The 17,051-nt window shown below is 57.5% G+C and overlaps 1 protein-coding gene across 1 annotated transcript; it reads right to left on the bottom strand.

Annotated features, from left to right (window-relative positions):
• Window positions 1-339: 339 nt before the first annotated feature.
• Window positions 340-15,575, bottom strand: RING1 (ring finger protein 1). The gene is made up of 6 exons (XM_054052022.1): window positions 15,420-15,575; window positions 12,757-12,917; window positions 10,824-11,039; window positions 6,478-6,780; window positions 3,041-3,209; window positions 340-497 (listed from the first exon to the last, which is right to left on the bottom strand). The coding sequence occupies exons 1-6, from the start codon at window positions 15,495-15,497 to the stop codon at window positions 396-398; spliced, it is 1,029 nt and encodes a 342-aa protein (XP_053907997.1). The 5' UTR covers window positions 15,498-15,575; the 3' UTR covers window positions 340-395.
• Window positions 15,576-17,051: the final 1,476 nt, after the last annotated feature.

Here is a 17,051-nt window from a genome sequence, read left to right as displayed (position 1 = left end):
GACACTTTTGGCCCCCCTAAATCCATCCCACGTCCGTCTGTCCCCCCCCCCAAATCCATCTGTCCCCCCATAAATAAAGAAGAAGAGAACCCCAAATGATGCTTTATTGCTCGGGGGGGGGATGGAAAAAGAGATATATTTTGGGGGGGTCACAATCTTGGGGGGTCCCTGGGTTTGGGGGGGCAATAGGATTGACCCCCCCCCTCCGCCCCCCCCCCAAAAGTCCTCTCTGCCCCCCAAAAATGGGGGCAGGCAGTAGGGGCTTCAATCCATAAGGGCTTTTCTAGGGGTTCTGGGGGTCCCCAAAGCCCCCCGGGGGGGGTCTTTGACCCCCCCGGGGGGCTTTGGGGACCCCCAGAACCCCCTAAATTTTTGGGGGGGTGGGGGACCCCCCTTTATTTTTGCTCTTTTGTGGGGGCGTAGTAGAGCTCGAGGGGTTTGCTGACCTTCCAGTACTTCTCGTTCACCAACTCCAACGTCAGTGATCCGTTGAGTGTCTAAAGAGGGGGGGAAGAAAAAGTGGGGTGACCCCCCCCCCCCCCCCCCAAAATCCCCCCAGGAACCCCCAAACCCCCCTGTACTGGGGATGGAGAGTAGGTTTGGCTTCTGGGACCCCCCAAAAAACCCATGCAGGACACCCCAAAAAGCCCTTTAGGAATCCTCAAAAGCCCCTTCAGGACACCCCAAAAGCCCTCCAGGAACCCCCAAAGTCCCCCAGGAACCCCAAAACCACCTTCCAGGACCCCCCAAAACTCCTTCAGGACCCCCCAAAACCCCTCCAGGACCCCCAAACTCCCCCTCAGGACCCCCAAACCCCCACCAGGACCCCCCAAACTCCCCCTCAGGACCCCCAAAACCCCTCCAGGACCCCCAAACCCCCTTCAGGACCCCCCAAACTCCCCCCTCAGACCCCCAAACCCCCACCAGGACCCCCCAAACTCCCCCTCAGGATCCCCAAACCCCCTTCAGGACCCCCAAACACCCCCCCAGGACCCCCAAACCCCCTCCAGGACCCCCCAAAACCCCTTCAGGACCCCCAAACTCCCCCTCAGGACCCCCAAAGCCCCCCTCAGACCCCCCAAACCCCCTTCAGGACCCCCAAACCCCCACCAGGACCCCCAAACTCCCCCTCAGATCCCCCAAACCCCTTTCAGGACCCCCCAAACTCCCTGTCAGGACCCCCAAATCCCCTTCAGGACCCCCCAAACTCCCCCTCAGACCCCCCAAACCCCTTCAGGACCCCCAAAGTCCCCCCTCAGACCCCTCAAACCCCCTTCAGGACCCCCAAACTCCCCCTCAGACCCCTCAAATCCCCTCCAGGACCCCCCAAACTCCCCCCCAGGACCCCCAAACCCCCTCCAGGACCCCCCAAAACCCCTTCAGGACCCCCAAACTCCCCCTCAGACCCCCCAAACCCCCTTCAGGACCCCCAAACTCCCCCCCAGGACCCCCAAACCCCCTCCAGGACCCCCCAAAACCCCTTCAGGACCCCCAAACTCCCCCTCAGACCCCCCAAACCCCCTTCAGGACCCCCCAAACTCCCCCTCAGACCCCTCAAATCCCCTCCAGGACCCCCAACCCCCCCCCCTCAGACCCCCCAAACCCCCTTCAGGACCCCCAAACCCCTTCCAGGACCCCTCAAACCCCCTCCATGACCCCCCAAACTCCCCTCTCATACCCCCAAACCCCCCCTCAGGACCCCCAAACCTCCTTCAGGACCCCCAAACCCATCCCAGAAGCCCCCCAAACCCCCCCCAGGACCCCCCAAAACCCCTTCAGGACCCCCAAACTCCCCCTCAGGACCCCCAAAGCCCCCCTCAGACCCCCCAAACCCCCTTCAGGACCCCCAAACCCCCTTCAGGACCCCTAAACTCCCCCTCAGGACCTCCCAAACCCCCCCTTCGATCCCCCAACACCCCCCCAGAAGCTCCCCAAAACCCCTTCAGGAACCCCAAAACCATCCCAAAACCCCTCCAGGAACCCCATATCCATTCCAGAAGCCCCTCAAACCCTCTCCAGGACCCCTCAAATCCCCTCCAGGACCCCCAAACCCATCCCAGAAGCCCCTCAAACCCTCTCCAGGACTCCCCAAACCCCCTGCAGGACCCCCAAATTCCTCCAGGACCCCCAAACCCATCCCAGAAGCCCCTCAAACCCTCTCCAGGACCCCCAAACCCCCTCCAGGACCCCTCAAATCCCCTCCAGGACCCCCAAACCCATCCCAGAAGCCCCTCAAATCCCCTCCAGGACCCCCAAACCCCCTCCAGGACCCCCAAACCCATCCCAGAAGCCCCTCAAACCCCCTCCAGGACCCCCCAAACCCTCTCCAGGACCCCCCAAACCCCCTCCAGGACCCCCAAACCCATCCCAGAAGCCCCTCATACCCCCTCCAGGACCCCCAAACCCCCTCCAGGACCCCCAAACTTCCCCCTCAGACCCCCCAAACCCCCTTCAGGACCCCCAAAGTCCCCCCTCAGACCCCAAAACCCCCTTCAGGACCCCCAAAGTCCCCCCTCAGACCCCTCAAACCCCCTCCAGGACCCCCAAACTCCCCCCTCAGACCCCCCAAACCCCCTTCAGGACCCCCCAAACTCCCCCTCAGACCCCCCAAACCCCCTTCAGGACCCCCAAACCCCCACCAGGACCCCCAAACTCCCCCTCAGACCCCCCAAACCCCTTTCAGGACCCCCCAAACTCCCTGTCAGGACCCCCAAATCCCCTTCAGGACCCCCCAAACTCCCCCTCAGACCCCCAAACCCCCTTCAGGACCCCCAAAGTCCCCCCTCAGACCCCTCAAACCCCCTCCAGGATCCCCCAAACTCCTTCCAGGACCCCTCAAACTCCCCCTCAGACCCCCCAAACCCCCTCCAGGACCCCCCAAATTCCTCCAGGACCCCCAAACCCATCCCAGAAGCCCCTCAAACCCTCTCCAGGACCCCTAGGACCCCTCAAATCCCCTCCAGGACCCCCAAACCCATCCCAGAAGTCCCTCAACCGCCCTCCAGGACCCCCCCAAAGGCTTTGGGGGTCCCCCCCGTACCGTGAAGGCGCCGCCGGCGGTGGTGATGTAGATGGTGTATTGCTTCTCGCTGACCCCCTCGAGCCCCGCGTTGGCGTCGGGCCCCGCGTTGGCCTCTTCCAGCGCGATGCGCAGCGCCAGGTACTTGGAGAGGTGGTCCACCGTGGCGTTGGCCGTCGTCTTCACGTACCTGACGGCGAGGAAGAGGAAGAGGAAGGGGAAGAGGAAGGGGAAGAGGAGAAATGGAGGAGGAGAAGGAGGAGGAGATGGAGGAGGAGAAGGAGGAGGAGAAGGAGGAGGAGAAGGAGGAGGAGAAGGAGGAGGAGAAGGAGGAGGAGAAGGAGGAGGAGAACGAGGAGGAGATGGAGGAGGAGAAGGAGGAGGAGAAGGAGGAGGAGAAGGGGAGGAGATGGAGGAGGAGAAGGAGGAGGAGATGGAGAAGGAGATGGAGGAGGAGAAGGAGGAGGAGATGGAGGAGGAGAGGAGGAGGAGGAGAAGGAGGAGGAGATGGAGGAGGAGATGGAGGAGGAGATGGAGGAGGAGAGGAGGAGGAGGAGAAGGAGGAGGAGAAGGAGGAGGAGATGGAGGAGGAGATGGAGGAGGAGATGGAGGAGGAGAGGAGGAGGAGGAGGAGGAGAAGGAGGAGGAGAAGGAGGAGGAGAAGGAGGAGGAGAAGGAGGAGGAGATGGAGGAGGAGGAGGAGATGGAGGAGGAGATGGAGGAGGAGATGGAGGAGGAGATGGAGGAGGAGATGGAGGAGGAGATGGAGGAGGAGATGGAGGAGGAGGAGAGGAGGAGATGGAGGAGGAGGAGGAGGAGGAGGAGGAGAAGGAGGAGGAGAAGGAGGAGGAGAAGGAGGAGGAGGAGAAGAGGAGATGGAGGAGGAGATGGAGGAGGAGAGGAGGAGGAGAAGGAGGAGGAGAAGGAGGAGGAGATGGAGGAGGAGATGGAGGAGGAGGAGGAGGAGGAGGAGAAGGAGGAGGAGATGGAGGAGGAGGAGGAGATGGAGGAGGAGAAGGAGGAGGAGAAGGAGGAGGAGATGGAGGAGGAGAGGGAGGAGGAGAGGGAGGAGGAGAGGGAGGAGGAGATGGAGGAGGAGATGGAGGAGGAGATGGAGGAGGAGATGGAGGAGGAGAAGGAGGAGGAGAGGAGGAGGAGAAGGAGGAGATGGAGGAAAAGGAAAGGAAAGGGAGGAGGAAAAGATAGGGAAGAGGAGGGAGGAGAAGGAGGAGGAAAAGAAAAGGAGGAGAGGAGGAGTGAGAAGGGAAAAGTGGGAGAAAGGAAAAAGAGGGAGGGAGGAGAAGGAAAGAAGTTTTGAAGACCAATTCTTGGCTTTTAGGGGTTCCTTTCTGGTTTTGGAGGATCTCTTTGGCTTTTGAGGGCCAACCTTTGGCTTTTGAAGACCAACCCTTGACTTTTAGGGGTTCCTCTCTGCTTTTGGAGGATCTCTTTGGCTTTTGAGGGCCAACCTTTGGCTTTTGAGGGCCAATTCTTGGCTTTTAGGGGTTCCTCTCCGGTTTTGAAGGCCAACTCTTGGCTTTTGAAGCCCAACCTTTGGCTTTTGAAGGCCAACCCTCGGCTTTTAGAGGTTCCTCTCTGCTTTTGAAGGCCCTCTTTGGCTTTTGAAGGCCAACCCTCGACTTTTAGGGGTTCCTCTCTGCTTTTGGAGGATCTCTTTGGCTTTTGAAGGCCAACCCTTGACTTTTAGGGGTTCCTCTCTGCTTTTGGTGGACCTCTTTGGCTTTTGAAGGCCAACCCTCGACTTTCAGGGGTTCCTCTCTGCTTTTGGTGGACCTCTTTGGCTTTTGAAGGCCAACCCTTGGCTTTTAGGGGTTCCTCTCTGCTTTTGAAGGCCAATCCTTGGATTTTAGAGGTTCCTCTCTGCTTTTGAAGGATCTCTTTGGCTTTTGAGGGCCAACCCTCGGCTTTTGAAGCCCAACCTTTGACTTTGAAGGCCAATTCTTGACTTTTATGGGTTCCTCTCTGCTTTTGGAGGCCCTCTTTGGCTTTTGAAGACCAACCCTCGGCTTTTAGAGGTTCCTCTCTGCTTTTGGAGGATCTCTTTGGCTTTTGAAGGCCAACTCTTGGCTTTTAGGGGTTCCTCTCTGGTTTTGAAGGCCAACCCTTGGCTTTTAGGGGTTCCTCTCTGCTTTTGGAGGATCTCTTTGGCTTTTGAGGGCCAACTCTTGGCTTTTGAGGGCCAACCTTTGGCTTTTGAAGACCAACCCTCGGCTTTTAGGGGTTCCTCTCTGGTTTTAAAGGCCAACTCCTGGCTTTGAAGGCCAACCCTTGACTTTCAGGGGTTCTTCTCTGGTTTTGAGGGCCAACTCTTGGCTTTTGAAGCCCAACCTTTGGCTTTGAAGGCCAATTCTTGGCTTTTAGGGGTTCCTCTCTGGTTTTGAAGGCCAATTCTTGGCTTTTAGGGGTTCCTCTCTGGTTTTGAAGGCCAATTCTTGGCTTTTAGGGGTTCCTCTCTGCTTTTGGAGGATCTCTTTGGCTTTTGAGGGCCAACCCTCGGCTTTTGAAGGCCAATTCTTGGCTTTTAGAGGTTCCTCTCTGCTTTTGGAGGACCTCTTTGGCTTTTGAAGGCCAACTCTTGGCTTTTAGGGGTTCCTCTCTGGTTTTGAAACCCAACTCTTGGCTTTTGAAGGCCAATTCTTGGTTTTTAGGGGTTCCTCTCCGGTTTTGAAGGCCAACCTTTGGCTTTTGAAGGCCAACCCTCAGCTTTTAGAGGTTCCTCTCTGCTTTTGGAGGCCCTCTTTGGCTTTTGAAGGCCAATTCTTGGCTTTTAGAGGTTCCTCTCTGCTTTTGGAGGATCTCTTTGGCTTTTGAAGGCCAATTCTTGGCTTTTGAGGGCCAACCCTCAGCTTTTAGGGGTTCCTCTCTGCTTTTGGAGGCCCTCTTTGGCTTTTGAAGGCCAATTCTTGGCTTTTAGAGGTTCCTCTCTGCTTTTGGAGGATCTCTTTGGCTTTTGAAGGCCAATTCTTGGCTTTTGAGGGCCAACCCTCAGCTTTTAGGGGTTCCTCTCTGCTTTTGGAGGCCCTCTTTGGCTTTTGAAGGCCAACCCTCGGCTTTTGAAGGCCAATTCTTGGCTTTTAGGGGTTCCTCTCTGGTTTTGAAACCCAACTCTTGGCTTTTGAAGGCCAATTCTTGGCTTTTAGAGGTTCCTCTCTGCTTTTGAAGGCCCTCTTTGGCTTTTGAAGGCCCTCTTTGGCTTTTGAAGGCCAACCCTCAGCTTTTAGGGGTTCCTCTCTGGTTTTGGAGGCCCTCTTTGGCTTTTGAAGGCCAATTCTTGGCTTTTGAAAGCCCATTCTTGACCTTTAGAGGTTCCTCTCTGCTTTTGAAGGCCCTCTTTGGCTTTTGAAGGCCCTCTTTGGCTTTTGAAGGCCAACCCTCGGCTTTTAGAGGTTTCCCCCGTGTGGTTCTCGAGGTCCCTCCGGGAGGTCCTCTCTCCTCACCGTGTCTGCGAGTACTCTCCCTTCTCCACGAGGAGCGGATGCGGACGGAAGACGAGTTCGATCTCGCTGCCTCCGGGTTCGGCCTCGGGAGTGGCTCTGCCGCCGCCGCCGTCCTGCGACGCCTCCGGATCGGGATCGGCGCCGGAATCGTCGGACGCACGAGACCTCTTCCGACTGGGTCCGGCCTCGGGGTGACTCGGAGCCGAGGCGTTACTGAGGTGCGAACGACTATCGCAGTTGTCTTCTCCACCGCTGAAGGTGGCGTTGTCCGATTCTTGGTGGAGTTTCCGAACCCTTTGCGCCCTACGGAGAAGGTAAAAAGAGGACCTTAGAAAGCCTTTGGGTTTCAGAAGGAGCTTCCAAAGGGTCATGGAAGTCCAAGAAAAAAGGGTTTCGAGGGATGGAGGATCTTCCATTGGATCTCAAAGATCATCCAATTCAACTTTGAGGGGTTCCGGGATGGAGAATTGTCCATCAGAGGCCATCGACGCAACCTTGAGGAGCTCCAGGATGGAGAACTGACCACCAGATCCCATCAACGCAACCTTGAGGAGCTCCAGGATGGAGAACTGACCACCAGATCCCATCAATCCAACCTTGAGGAGCTCCAGGACGGAGAACTGACCACCAGATCCCATCAATCCAACCTTGAGGAGCTCCAGGAGGGAGAATCTCCCATCGATCCAACCCTGAGGAGCTCCAGGAGGGAGAACTGACCACCAGATCCCATCAACCCAACCTTGAGGAGCTCCAGGAGGGAGAATCTCCCATCAACCCAACCTTGAGGAGCTCCAGGATGGAGAACTGACCACCAGATCCCATCAACCCAACCTTGAGGAGCTCCAGGATGGAGAATCTCCCATCAATCCAACCTTGAGGAGCTCAAGGAGGGAGAACTGACCACCAGATCCCATCAACCCAACCTTGAGGAGCTCCAGGATGGAGAATCTCCCATCAATCCAACCTTGAGGAGCTCCAGGAGGGAGAACTGACCACCAGATCCCATCAACCCAACCTTGAGGAGCTCCAGGAGGGAGAACGGACCACCAGATCCCATCAATCCAACCTTGAGGAGCTCCAGGATGGAGAACTGACCACCAGATCCCATCAATCCAACCTTGAGGAGCTCCAGGATGGAGAACTGACCACCAATCCAACCTTGAGGAGCTCCAGGATGGAGAACTGACCACCAGATCCCATCAACCCAACCTTGAGGAGCTCCAGGATGGAGAACTGACCACCAGATCCCATCAACCCAACCTTGAGGAGCTCCAGGAGGGAGAATCTCCCACCAATCCAACCTTGAGGAGCTCCAGGATGGAGAATCTCCCACCAACCCAACCTTGAGGAGCTCCAAGAGGGAGAACTGACCACCAGATCCCACCAACGCAACCTTGAGGAGCTCCAGGATGGAGAACTGACCACCAGATCCCATCAATCCAACCTTGAGGAGCTCCAGGATGGAGAACTGACCACCAGATCCCACCAATCCAACCTTGAGGAGCTCCAGGATGGAGAACTGACCACCAGATCCCATCAACCCAACCTTGAGGAGCTCCAGGAGGGAGAATCTCCCATCGATCCAACCTTGAGGAGCTCCAGGATGGACAATCTCTCATCAATCCAACCTTGAGGAGCTCCAGGATGGAGAATCTCCCACCAATCCAACCTTGAGGAGCTCCAGGATGGAGAACTGACCACCAGATCCCACCAACCCAACCTTGAGGAGCTCCAGGAGGGAGAACTGACCACCAGATCCCATCAATCCAACCTTGAGGAGCTCCAGGATGGAGAATCTCCCACCAACCCAACCTTGAGGAGCTCCAGGATGGAGAACGGACCACCAGATGCCATCAACCCAACCTTGAGGAGCTCCAGGATGGAGAACTGACCACCAGATCCCATCAATCCAACCTTGAGGAGCTCCAGGAGGGAGAACTGACCACCAGATCCCATCAACCCAACCTTGAGGAGCTCCAGGATGGAGAACTGACCACCAGATCCCATCAACCCAACCTTGAGGAGCTCCAGGATGGAGAACGGACCACCAGATCCCATCAACCCAACCTTGAGGAGCTCCAGGATGGAGAATCTCCCACCAATCCAACCTTGAGGAGCTCCAGGATGGAGAACTGACCACCAGATCCCACCAACCCAACCTTGAGGAGCTCCAGGAGGGAGAATCTCCCACCAATCCAACCTTGAGGAGCTCCAGGAGGGAGAACTGACCACCAGATCCCATCAATCCAACCTTGAGGAGCTCCAGGATGGAGAATCTCCCACCAACCCAACCTTGAGGAGCTCCAGGATGGAGAACTGACCACCAGATCCCATCAATCCAACCTTGAGGAGCTCCAGGAGGGAGAACTGACCACCAATCCAAGCTTGAGGAGCTCCAGGATGGAGAACTGACCACCAGATCCCATCAATCCAACCTTGAGGAGCTCCAGGATGGAGAACTGACCACCAGATCCCACCAATCCAACCTTGAGGAGCTCCAGGATGGAGAACTGACCACCAGATCCCACCAATCCAACCTTGAGGAGCTCCAGGATGGAGAACTGACCACCAGATCCCATCAACCCAACCTTGAGGAGCTCCAGGATGGAGAACTGACCACCAGATCCCACCAATCCAACCTTGAGGAGCTCCAGGATGGAGAACTGACCACCAGATCCCACCAATCCAACCTTGAGGAGCTCCAGGATGGAGAACGGACCACCAGATCCCATCAATCCAAGCTTGAGGAGCTCCAGGACGGAGAACTGACCACCAGATCCCACCAATCCAACCTTGAGGAGCTCCAGGATGGAGAACTGACCACCAGATCCCATCAACCCAACCTTGAGGAGCTCCAGGATGGAGAACTGACCACCAGATCCCACCAATCCAACCTTGAGGAGCTCCAGGATGGAGAACTGACCACCAGATCCCATCAACCCAACCTTGAGGAGCTCCAGGATGGAGAACTGACCACCAGATCCCACCAATCCAACCTTGAGGAGCTCCAGGATGGAGAACTGACCACCAGATCCCATCAACCCAACCTTGAGGAGCTCCAGGATGGAGAACTGACCACCAGATCCCACCAATCCAACCTTGAGGAGCTCCAGGATGGAGAACTGACCACCAGATCCCACCAATCCAACCTTGAGGAGCTCCAGGATGGAGAACTGACCACCAGATCCCACCAATCCAACCTTGAGGAGCTCCAGGATGGAGAACGGACCACCAGATCCCATCAACCCAACCTTGAGGAGCTCCAGGAGGGAGAATCTCCCACCAATCCAACCTTGAGGAGCTCCAGGATGGAGAACTGACCACCAATCCAACCTTGAGGAGCTCCAGGATGGACAATCTCCCACCAACCCAACCTTGAGGAGCTCCAGGATGGACAATCTCTCATCAATCCAACCTTGAGGAGCTCCAGGATGGAGAATCTCCCACCAACCCAACCTTGAGGAGCTCCAGGAGGGAGAACTGACCACCAGATCCCATCAACCCAACCTTGAGGAGCTCCAGGATGGAGAACTGACCACCAGATCCCATCAACCCAACCTTGAGGAGCTCCAGGAGGGAGAATCTCCCACCAACCCAACCTTGAGGAGCTCCAGGAGGGAGAACTGACCACCAGATCCCACCAACCCAACCTTGAGGAGCTCCAGGAGGGAGAATCTCCCACCAATCCAACCTTGAGGAGCTCCAGGATGGAGAACGGACCACCAGATCCCACCAACCCAACCTTGAGGAGCTCCAGGAGGGAGAATCTCCCACCAATCCAACCTTGAGGAGCTCCAGGATGGAGAACTGACCACCAGATCCCACCAACCCAACCTTGAGGAGCTCCAGGAGGGAGAATCTCCCACCAACCCAACCTTGAGGAGCTCCAGGAGGGAGAACTGACCACCAGATCCCACCAACCCAACCTTGAGGAGCTCCAGGAGGGAGAATCTCCCACCAACCCAACCTTGAGGAGCTCCAGGATGGACAATCTCCCATCAATCCAACCTTGAGGAGCTCCAGGAGGGAGAATGAAGGAGTTGTGGAGGACCTTCAGATGACGGTGGAAGACAATATGGACCCATTGTGGTTGGAGGATCCATCCTGAGATGGAACCATTGACCACAACCCTTTGGTTGCCACCGTCCACCACGTTCCTGAGGGTCAACTCCACCCAACGAAGAGGTTGTGGAGGTCCTTCAGATGACGGTGGAAGACATACGGACCTATTCTGGTTGGAGGATCCATCTCTGGATGGAACCATTGACCATAACCCTTTGGTTGCCACCATCCACCACGTTCCTGAGGGTCACCTCCACCCAAGGAAGAGGTGGTGGAGGTCCCACCTGTGCATCGCCTGCATCTTGAGGCCCTCCTCGATGCTGCTGCTCAGGGCCTGTTGGTTGTGGAGACGACTGAGTTTGGCCAAGACTCGGTCCTGGTGGGCCTCGTACTCGTCTCGGCTCGGGTAGATCTTGGAGATGAGGGCATCAAAGTTGGGATCCGGGCGTAAAGATCGTTTGGAGACCAATTTCTTCCGACAGGTGGGACATTCCTTGTTCCTGGGGGAAAGGGGAAGAGAGGACAATGTGGCAGAGAAAGGAGCTCCGAGGTGGGACCAAAGGGACCTTCAGGAGGGGATCTGAAGAGCCTTCAAGGTGGGATCTAAAGAGCCTTCGAGGTGGGATCTAAAGAGCCTTCGAGGTGGGATCTAAAGAGCCTTCGAGGTGGGATCTAAAGAGCTTCCGAGGTGGGATCTAAAGAGCTTCCGAGGTGGGATCTAAAGAGCCTTCAGGATGGAACCTAAAGGACCTTCAAGATGGGATCTAAAGAGCTTCCAAGGTGGGATCTAAAGAGCTTCCAAGGTGGGATCTAAAGAGCTTCCGAGGTGGGATCTAAAGAGCTTCCGAGGTGGGATCTAAAGAGCTTCCGAGGTGGGATCTAAAGAGCCTCCGAGGTGGGATCTAAAGAGCCTCCGAGGTGGGATCTAAAGGACCTTCAGGATGGAACCTAAAGGACCTTCAAGATGGGATCTAAAGAGGTTCCGAGGTGGGATCTAAAGAGGTTCCGAGGTGGGATCTAAAGAGGTTCCGAGGTGGGATCTAAAGAGGTTCCGAGGTGGGATCTAAAGAGGTTCCGAGGTGGGATCTAAAGAGGTTCCGAGGTGGGATCTAAAGAGGTTCCGAGGTGGGATCTAAAGAGGTTCCGAGGTGGGATCTAAAGAGGTTCCGAGGTGGGATCTAAAGAGGTTCCGAGGTGGGATCTAAAGAGGTTCCGAGGTGGGATCTAAAGAGCCTCCAAGGTGGGATCTAAAGAGCTTCCAAGGTGGGATCTAAAGAGCTTCCAAGGTGGGATCTAAAGAGCTTCCAAGGTGGGATCTAAAGGACCTTCAAGATAATACCTAAAGAGCCTCTGAGGAGGCATCTAAAGAGCTTCCAAGGTGGGAACTAAAAAGCCTCCGAGGTGGGATCTAAAGGACCTTCAGGATGGAACCTAAAGGACCTTCAGAATGGGATCTAAAGAGCCTCTGAGGTGGGATCTAAAGAGCTTCCGAGGTGGGACCTAAAGAGCTTCCGAGGTGGGACCTAAAGAGCTTCCGAGGTGGGACCTAAAGAGCTTCCGAGGTGGGACCTAAAGAGCTTCCGAGGTGGGAACTAAAGGACCTTCAGGATGGGACCTAAAGGACCTTCAAGATGGGATCTAAAGAGCTTCCGAGGTGGGATCTAAAGAGCTTCCGAGGTGGGACCTAAAGAGCCTTTGAGGTGGGATCTAAAGGACCTTCAGAATGGGATCTAAAGAGCCTCTGAGGTGGGATCTAAAGAGCTTCCGAGGTGGGACCTAAAGAGCTTCCGAGGTGGGACCTAAAGAGCTTCCGAGGTGGGACCTAAAGAGCTTCCGAGGTGGGACCTAAAGAGCTTCCGAGGTGGGATCTAAAGAGCTTCCGAGGTGGGATCTAAAGAGCTTCCGAGGTGGGATCTAAAGAGCTTCCGAGGTGGGATCTAAAGAGCTTCCGAGGTGGGATCTAAAGAGCTTCCGAGGTGGGATCTAAAGAGCTTCCGAGGTGGGACCTAAAGAGCTTCCGAGGTGGGATCTAAAGAGCTTCCGAGGTGGGATCTAAAGAGCTTCCGAGGTGGGATCTCAAGAGCTTCCGAGGTGGGATCTCAAGAGCTTCCGAGGTGGGATCTCAAGAGCTTCCGAGGTGGGATCTCAAGAGCTTCCGAGGAGAAGAAGGAGAAGGAGGAGGAGAAGGAGGAGGAGAAGGAGAAGAAGACATCTCACCCACTGCGGAGAGCGGTGACGATACAATCGGAGCAGAACCGGTGGAGACATTCCTTGGTGGTCATCGTGTTCTTCAACATATCCAAACAGATGGGACACATCAACTCGCTGTGGAGACTCCGTGGGGACACGGCGATCTCCGTCCCATCCATAATGGCCTCCTGGAGGAGAAGACAATCCGTCACGGAGGTTGAGGGGACACTTGGGATGGTCCTCACTTTGCTTTGGACCATCTCAGGTCACGGAGTCACCTCCAAATGGGGATCTCGTGGGGTTTAGGAGGACACAATGCGGTTCTCCACCCCACGATGGACACTCAGAGGTGGAGACACCTCCTTTGAAGGACATCTTCTGGAGGTTTGGGGGGACACAACGTTGTGCCCCACTTCGTTTTGGGGTCTCTGTGGTGGTGACACCGCCTCCAATCCACATCTCCGGAGCTTTGGTGGAACCTCACTGAGGTTTTGGGGGTTCCGCAGTGGAGGAACCTCCATGGATTGAGGATCTCCTCTGGGTTTGGGGTCACCTCAGCTTTGAGGACACCTCAACTCTGTCCCTTCTGTGGGACTTTGGGGGACACCGAGTGGGTCCCCACTTTGTTTGGACCATCTCAGGTCACAGAGTCACTTCCGAATGGGGATCTCATGGGGTTTAGGAGGACACAATGCGGTTCTCCACCCCACGATGGACACTCAGAGGTGGAGACACCTCTTTGAAGGACATCTTCTGGAGTTTGGGGGGACACAACGTTGTCCCCCACTTCGTTTTGGGGTCTCTGTGGTGGTGACACCTCCTTCAATCCACATCTCCGGAGCTTTGGTGGAACCTCACTGAGGTTTTGGGGGTTCCACAGTGGAGGAACCCCATGGATTGAGGATCTCCTGTGGGTTTGGGGTCACCTCAGCTTTGAGGACACCTCAACTCTGTCCCTTCTGTGGGACTTTGGGGGACACCGAGAGGGTCCCCACTTTGTTTGGACCATCTCAGGTCACGGAGTCACCTCCTAACGGGGATCTCATGGGGTTTAGGAGGACACAATGCGGTTCTCCACCCCACGATGGACACTCAGAGGTGGAGACACCTCTTTGAAGGACATCTTCTGGAGTTCTGGGGGGACACAACGTTGTCCCCCACTTCGTTTTGGGGTCTCTGTGGTGGTGACACCGCCTCCAATCCACATCTCCGGAGCTTTGGTGGAACCTCACTGAGGTTTTGGGGGTTCTGGAGTGGAGGAACCTCCATGGATTGAGGATCTCCTGTGGGTTTGAGGTCACCTCAGCCTTGAGGACACCTCAACTCTGTCCCTTCTGTGGGACTTTGGGGGACACCGAGAGGGTCCCCACTTTGTTTGGACCATCTCAGGTCACGGAGTCACCTCCTAACGGGGATCTCGTGGGGTTTAGGAGGACACAATGCGGTTCTCCACCCCACGATGGACACTCAGAGGTGGAGACACCTCCTTTGAAGGACATCTTCTGGAGTTTGGGGGGACACAACGTTGTCCCCCACTTCGTTTTGGGGTCTCTATGGTGGTGACACCGCCTCCAATCCACATCTCCGGAGCTTTGGTGGAACCTCACTGAGGTTTTGGGGGTTCCACAGTGGAGGAACCTCCATGGATTGAGGATCTCCTCTGGGTTTGGGGTCACCAAAGGCTCCACTTCCCCCATTCCCAACTCTAAAGGGGTCCCCAGTCCCTCCCAGTCCCTCCCAGTACTATACTGGGAGGGTTCCCAGTCCCCATGTGCCGTGTCCCCAACTCTAGGAGTGTCCCCAGTCCCTCCCAGTCTCTCCCAGTCCCTCCCAGTACTATACTGGGAGGGTTCCCAGTCTCCATGTGCCGTGTCCCCAACTCTAGGAGTGTCCCCAGTCCCTCCCAGTCCCTCCCAGTACTATACTGGGAGGGTTCCCAGTCCCCATGTGCCGTGTCCCCAACTCTAAAGGGGTCCCCAGTCCCTCCCAGTCTCTCCCAGTACTGTACTGGGGGGTTCCCAGTCCCCATGTGCCGTGTCCCCAACTCTAGGAGTGTCCCCAGTCCCTCCCAGTCTCTCCCAGTACTATACTGGGAGGGTTCCCAGTCCCTATGTGCCGTGTCCCCAACTCTAGGAGTGTCCCCAGTCCCTCCCAGTGCCTCCCAGTGCCCCCCTGTCCCCCATCAGACCCTCCCAGTGCCCCCCCGTCCCCCTCCCAGTGATCCCAGTCCCATACTGGGATAGTTCCCACCCCCCAGTCCCCCCACCCCCCGCCCCGGAGGTGCCCCCATTTCCCCCCCAGTCCCCTCCCAGTCCCTCCCAGTGCTCCCAGTCTCTCACTGGGGGGGTGTTCCCAGGCCCCCTGTAACCCCCCAGTCTCTCCCAGTGCCTCCCAGTCCCTCCCAGTGCTCCCAGTCTCTCACTGGGGGGGGTTCCCAGGCCCCCCTGTCCCCCCCAGTCCCTCACAGTCCCTCCCAGTCCCTCCCAGTGCCTCCCAGTGCTCCCAGTCTCTCACTGGGGGGGTGTTCCCAGCCCCCCTGTCCCCCCCCAGTCCCTCCCAGTCCCTCCCAGTCCCATACTGGGATGGTTCCCACCCCCCAGTCCCCCCACCCCCCACCCCGGAGGTGCCCCCATTTCCCCCCCAGTCTCCTCCCAGTGCCTCCCAGTCGCTCCCAGTGCTCCCAGTGGTACCTGCGGGGTGCGGTGCAGTTCGTACAGACTCAGTTCCCAGGTTTTACTCGCGCTCTGCGCGTTCCCGGGCGCCGCCATTGCGCTCCCGGGGCGGGGGGGTGGCCCGGCCACGCCCCCCTTTTCCGTCACTTCCGGCGTGCGTGCGTGCGTCGTGACGTCACGGCCACAAAGGACACGCCCGCTCCTTCCTCTCTGTCTCCGCAAGCGGCGGCCAATGGGAAACCGCGCTTTGGCGGGGGGGTGGGCGTGGCTTGGAAAGGGGCGTGGCTTTGGCAGCGGCGCAGCCAATGGGGCGTGGATAAGGTAGTAGGGGCGGGGCTTTGGGGTAAGGAGGCGTGGCTTGGTGCGGGCAGGGCGGGCAATGGGGGCGCAGCCAAGGGAGCAGGGGGCGTGGCTTGAGGGCAGGGGGCGTGGCTTAGGAGCCACCGGGATTCACTGGGAGAGGGTCGGGACCCACCGGGAAAGGGACGGGATCGACCGGGAAAGGGTCGGGATTTACCGGGAAAGGGTCAGAATAGACCGGGAAAGGGTCGGGATCCATCGGGATCCACTGGGAAAGGATCGGGACCCACCGGGATCCACCGGGAAAGGGTCGGGATCGACCGGGAAAGGGTCGGGATCCATCGGGATCGATTGGGGAAGGGTTGGGATCAACCGGGAAAGGGTCGGAATTGACTGGGAAAGGGTCGGGATCCACCCGGAAAGGGTCGAGACCCACCGGGAAAGGGTCGGGATCTACCGGGAAAGGGTCGAGATCCACCGGGATCCACCCGGAAAGGGATGGGATCGACTGGGAAAGGGTCGGGATCCACCGGAAAAGGGTCAGGATCGACTGGGAAAGGGTCGAGATCCACCGGGATCCACCGGGAAAGGGTCGGGATCAACCGGGAAAGGGTCGAGATCCATCAGGATCCACCGGGATAGGGTTGAGACCCACCGGGATTGATTTGGGAAGGGTTGGGATTGACCGGGATCCACCGGGAAAGGGTTGGGACCCACCGGGATCGATTGGGGAAGGGTTGGGATCCACCGGGAAAGGGTCGGGATCCACCAGGAAGGGGGTGGGATCCACCGGGAAAGGGTCGGGATCCACCGGGAAGGGGTTGGGATCCACCGGGATCCTCCAGGAAAGGGTTGGGACCCACTGGGATCCACCGGGAAGGGTCGGTATCCACCAGGATCAACTGAAAAGAGTCGGAATCCACCGGGAAAGGGTCGGGATCCGCCAGGATCCACCGGGAAAGGGTCGGGATCCACCGGGAAGGGGTTGGGATCCACCGGGATCCTCCAGGAAAGGGTTGGGACCCACTGGGATCCACCGGGAAGGGTCGGGATCCACCGGGATCAACTGAAAAGAGTCGGAATCCACCGGGAAAGGGTCGGGATCCGCCAGGATCCACCGGGAAAGGGTCGGGATCCACCGGGGGAGGGTTGGGATCCACTGGGACCCCCAGATCCCCCCCCTTGTCACCCCAATAAGAGATGGGGACCCCCAGGACCCCCCCTTGTCACCTCAATAAGGGATGGGGACCCCCCCCCCGTCACCCCAATAAGGGATGGGGACCCCCCTTGTCACCCCAATTAGAACTGGGGACCCCCAGGACCCCCCCTTGTCACCCCAATAAGGGATGG

This window comes from Cuculus canorus, chromosome 31 (genome assembly GCF_017976375.1).
Source record: "Cuculus canorus isolate bCucCan1 chromosome 31, bCucCan1.pri, whole genome shotgun sequence".
Classification (NCBI taxonomy): domain Eukaryota; kingdom Metazoa; phylum Chordata; class Aves; order Cuculiformes; family Cuculidae; genus Cuculus; species Cuculus canorus.
The sequence above is the reverse complement of the archived record's forward strand: the minus strand, read 5'-3'. Positions and strand labels throughout refer to the sequence as shown.

Excerpts from the sequence above, each read along its gene's own strand:
- RING1 (XM_054052022.1), bottom strand. The coding sequence starts at position 15,497 with ATGGCGGCGCCCGGGAACGCGCAGAGCGCGAGTAAAACCTGGGAACTG. Across the intron at positions 12,918-15,419 it reads AACTGCACCGCACCCCGCAG|GAGGCCATTATGGATGGGAC; the intron begins GTACCACTGGGA and ends CTTCTCCTCCAG. Across the intron at positions 3,210-6,477 it reads GGAGAGTACTCGCAGACACG|GTACGTGAAGACGACGGCCA; the intron begins GTGAGGAGAGAG and ends CCTCGCCGTCAG.